This window comes from Pterocles gutturalis, unplaced genomic scaffold (assembly GCF_000699245.1).
Source record: "Pterocles gutturalis isolate BGI_N339 unplaced genomic scaffold, ASM69924v1 scaffold13, whole genome shotgun sequence".
NCBI classification, from domain to species: Eukaryota; Metazoa; Chordata; class Aves; order Pterocliformes; family Pteroclidae; genus Pterocles; species Pterocles gutturalis.
Window position 1 is genome coordinate 2,393 of NW_010122563.1, and position 4,499 is coordinate 6,891.

Here is a 4,499-nt window from a genome sequence, read left to right on the forward strand (position 1 = left end):
CGACACCCCCGAGGCAGGCAGGAACTGCCCCGGGAGCTGAGGGGTCCCGTCCGCAGCCCAGGTCTCTCAACAGCCCTGCGGGAGGTCCCTGTGCCAGCCCGGGGTCTCTCACCTCCGATGTCCAGCATGGTCTCGTCCCCACAGTGCAGCACCTGGAGCACAGGCGGCACCTTCTGCTTTGCCTCCAGGAGCAGGGCCTTGAGGTCCATCAGCACCGACTCATCTGGGGGCAGAGACACAGATCAGACAGGTGTGGGGGTACTCCCCCTCCACAGGCCATCGTGACGAGTCCCTGCTTGCTCAGGAACACCCCCTGGGCCACGGCAGAGGCAGCTCCACCGCTCAGCTCCCTCCTACAGCTGCAGCCGCCCACAGGCAGCCTCCAGCCGCCCCACAGGGCGCCCCCAGCCCCACGCTGTTTCTCACCACAGGCCTTGTTGATGAAAGTGGTGGCGATGCCAGTGTTGCCTGAACGGCCTGTACGCCCGATACGGTGAACTGTGGAGAAAGAGACAGCAGCAGGCCTGGGTGAAGCGATGTGACAGACCACCCCTGCCCCCAGCCCCTGCAGAGTCAAAGCCAGAGCCTTCCTGGCCTCTGCACCCACCCCAACACACCCTCGTTTGACCCCCACAGGGCCCAGTCCCCACCGTAGTTCTCAATCTCCTCCGGCATGTCATAGTTGATGACGTGCTGGATGGCTGGGAAGTCCAGGCCCTTGGAAGCGACATCAGTGGCAACCAGGACATCCTTCTTCCCATCCCGGAAGGCCTCGATAGCTTTTGTCCGTTCCTCCTGATCTGCAAAGGCCCAGCAGAGAATATCAGCAAGGGCAGAGCTCCCAGTCCTACCTCCCGTGGCAACCACTGCAGCCTCAGAGCCAAGCGTCGCTCAACCGGGGCTCCCCCAGCGAGAGGACCCACGCAGCCTTTCCCCAAATAAAGGAGCAGAGAAATCTGTAGGTCCCATAGGGACCACGTGTTTATGCCCACTACAAACAATGTGACATTCACTCCTGACACTGCCACAGCCCTCCCTCACACCATCACAACCTGCTGCATGCTGGGACCTCCCATGGCCACATCCAACCCCCGCAGGAGCGGGGTCAGGCAGGGCCACACCACGGCCCAGGCCCCCTGACACCCTCACTGACCTTTCCCTCCGTGGATGGCCACAGCTTCTACACCCTTCAGCAGCAGGTACTCATGGATCGCATCAACATCCGCCTTCTTCTCAGCAAAGATCAGCACCTGCAGCAGCACAGACATCACGGAAGAGCCGCCCTTCTGCAGGGTGGCACTGCCAGCACCAGCACAGCCTCCGGGAAACCCTCTTGCTGAGCAAAGCACACAACAGCTCTGCACCCAGGACCTGCTCATATGTGGAGCATGGCTCACTCCCAGGCCTACCGTGGCAGAGGCCTGCAGCGTCATGGCTGTGTCCCCACTGGCAGCTTCACCCCTGCCCCAGGAACTGCCCCCAGTCATGCTGCCAGCGCAGCCAGAGCGCACTACTCACGGGCGGTGGGGTCTTCTGCAGGCACTCGAGGAGATACACCATCTTGGCCTCCTCCTTCACGTACTCCACCTCCTAGGAACAAGCACGGGGATGGATCAGGCCGGCAGCAGAGAAACTGCCATTGCTCAGTCCACGAACCCCAGATTCTGGCAGGGGGAGGCATCAAGTGCCCTCACGAATGGTGCTGGCCTCTCACACAGGCATGAGGATGCAGGCACCCAACCACCTCACCTGCACAACATCCAGGCTGGCAGCACCTGCTCGCCCCACGTTAATGGTGATGGGCTTCACCAGGGCACTCTTGGCAAAGTTCTGGATCTTCTTGGGCATTGTGGCACTGAAGAGGAGGGTTTGCCGCTGGCCCTGCACAGGGAACGCAGTGTGGGCACAGGTTTAGCACTCAGCCAACCAGCTGGGTGCAGGGATTGAGCTTCAGGGTGCTTGTAGTATGTCAGCTCAGTACCTTGAAGTAGGAGAAGATGGTACGGATGTCCCCCTCAAAGCCCATGTCGATCATCCTGTCAGCTTCATCCAAGGCCAAGTAACGGCAGATGTCCAAGCTCACCATCTTCTTCTGCAGCAGGTCCATCAGGCGGCCAGGGGTTGCCACCATCATGTGTACACCGCTGTGGGATAAAAGGCCACGGTCAGGCAATCGAATTCCTGCCCCAAGCACTGACACACAGGAAAGATAACACCTGCTGGGCACATCGCCTTCACCCTCACACCTTCCTGAAGCCATCTAGCCAGGGTACCACCCCTTAGTCCCCTGCCAGAAAGCAGACCACAGCTCCAGCCCCACAAACCCCCTCCAGAAGCCTTACTGCTTGATGGTCTCCATCTGCTCCTTGACAGACATGCCGCCAATGCAGAGGGCACAGCGCAGCGGGGGCAGGCTGTCCTCCTGCAGCAGGCGGCAGTAGTACTCAATGATGCCGTGGGTCTGCCGGGCCAGCTCCCGCTGCAGAGAAAAATACTCATTCCTACACCTGTGTGCAGGTGGATCGCCACTGAACATCAGTAAAAGCTTCCTCCTGTGTGTGTCACTGTGCCCCCAGACACTCACCGAGGGACAGATGATGAGTCCGTAGGGTCCCTCTCGCTTGGAGAACGGCAGCCTCTTCTCCTGCTCCAGGCAGAACATGATCACCGGGAGGGTGAACACCAAAGTCTTTCCAGAGCCAGTGAAGGCAATGCCAATCATGTCCCTCCCGGAGAGGCTGGCAGAGAAATGGGGACAATGCTGAGGATCCTTACAGAATAGCTCAAACCTCCAGGGCTGGGCAAGGTGACAGGGTGCATCTGTCACCAGGGAAGAGCACCCAGTTCACAGCGCTGGGTGGGCTACAGGGAGCATCCCACTCCCCACTCTGGGAGAGGGACAGAGCACTCACATTGTGGGGATGCCTTGGATCTGTATGGGTGTTGGCTGCTGGATTCCTTTTTTCTTCAGGCCCCTGAGGATAGCTACCAGAGAGCAAAAGACAAGCACGTTCACGGTCTGAAGTCTTCCCTCTCCTTCCCTCCTACGCATGTTCCAGCAGCAGCTGCTCCACCAGTGACAAACACCCCTTGGGCCAGCAGCTGGATGACACAGCCACCGTCAGGAATTTAAGCTGTGACCCCACTAGAACTACGCATTAAGATTTGACAGATTCACTCGCTGACAGATTTTTCCCACGAGAACGCCACCCCTGGCCCTGCCAGGCTCCTTCCCCAGCCCACCTGCTGGGAACTTCATCTCCTTGAAGCTCTTGATGGGGGGCGGGATGCCTTCCCCCTCCACCAGGATGTGGTACTTCTTGCGCACGCGATCGTGCCGTGCCTCCGACATGCCCAGGATGTAACGAGGTGCTCTCCAGCTGCGAAAGTGACAGAAAAAGGTTGTGGCGTAGAACGAGGCTGGGGCTGCAGAGCCAGCAACCCCCACGGAGGCCCAGAGGAACTTCCTCATGGGCTGGAATACCCCACCTGCGACAACAGGTAACCCCAAGGGCTCCATGGTGTGCGCACAGTCTAAGGCAGTTCCATGCATTAAATGTTTCCCTAAAGTCTCAGTAAGAAGTCCCAAGCTCACAGCTAAGAACAGTCTATGGATGCTGGATGGAATGTGCCAAAAACTTTTGGACGCATCTCGATCGTCTCTCTGACACTGCCTTGAGCAGCGCTGACTCTGTAGGCTCCCCCAGCCTCTTCCTCTGGGTTAGTCACCTCCAACATCTGAAGACCTGCCTCAGGTCTTCAACTGTGTACAAAACAACACTCAAGGTGACTCAACAGCCTTTAATCTTAACATAAGGTGGTAAGAAGCCAGACAGTGGAGCAAAAAAAAAAAGCTAGTGGCTGCAGAGCAGTGCTCCTCCAGCATCTCATCAACTGCGAGGAATGGATGTTTCCAGAAAGCCAACCTCTGCGCTGTGAAACGCACCTCGTTTTAATTGGATCATCGTAAGTGATGCCCTTTGCCATCTCCTTCACGGACATCAAAGCTGCAAGAATAAAGCTCACAAGGTCAGTGCAAACCCTCCATCTCCAGATACACTGAACCTCAGCAGAGAACTGCTTCGGTGAACAGTTTGGGAGATCACATTTAGAGACAGAGGAGGGAAAGCAGCATCCCCGACAGCCCCTCTGGCTACAGGACCACCAAGTGCTGCAGCCTGCCGTGCCCTGGGGCCTGACACAGCACCGCCTCAGCTGAGCCAGGCAGCTGGACACCGACCGAGGGATCCCGTTGTGATCTCCTGTCCCACCCCTGGGTACAAACATCCCTGAGCACTGCAGGCAGACAATACCCCTACCGCTACCCTAACAGCTCTGAAGACAGGTCTGCGAGACACCCAGCTCCCACCACTCACCTCGGCCCTCTGCCACGCTCTCCAGGATCTTCTCTTCCTCCTTCAGCTGCTTCTCCTTGGCTGACTCCTTCCGTGCTGGGGGGAAAGCGAGGGAAACAGTGAGGAGGCGTCACTGTCCCCTGA

The 4,499-nt window shown here is 58.3% G+C and overlaps 1 protein-coding gene across 1 annotated transcript in view; it reads right to left on the reverse strand.

Moving 5' to 3' along the window:
* DDX41 (DEAD (Asp-Glu-Ala-Asp) box polypeptide 41) overlaps positions 1–4,446 on the reverse strand; it is a 4,736-nt gene extending 290 nt beyond the window's left edge. The window contains exons 1-13 of the mRNA XM_010077541.1: positions 4,377–4,446; positions 3,947–4,007; positions 3,244–3,380; positions 2,913–2,985; positions 2,585–2,738; positions 2,343–2,479; positions 1,982–2,144; positions 1,750–1,881; positions 1,519–1,590; positions 1,154–1,250; positions 651–800; positions 427–498; positions 113–223 (exon numbers count right to left, since the gene is read on the reverse strand). Of these exons, the coding sequence (XP_010075843.1) occupies positions 113–223; positions 427–498; positions 651–800; positions 1,154–1,250; positions 1,519–1,590; positions 1,750–1,881; positions 1,982–2,144; positions 2,343–2,479; positions 2,585–2,738; positions 2,913–2,985; positions 3,244–3,380; positions 3,947–4,002 (1,354 nt within the window). The 5' untranslated portion in view covers positions 4,003–4,007; positions 4,377–4,446. The remainder of the gene's footprint in view (positions 1–112; positions 224–426; positions 499–650; positions 801–1,153; positions 1,251–1,518; positions 1,591–1,749; positions 1,882–1,981; positions 2,145–2,342; positions 2,480–2,584; positions 2,739–2,912; positions 2,986–3,243; positions 3,381–3,946; positions 4,008–4,376) is intronic.
* Positions 4,447–4,499: the final 53 nt, after the last annotated feature.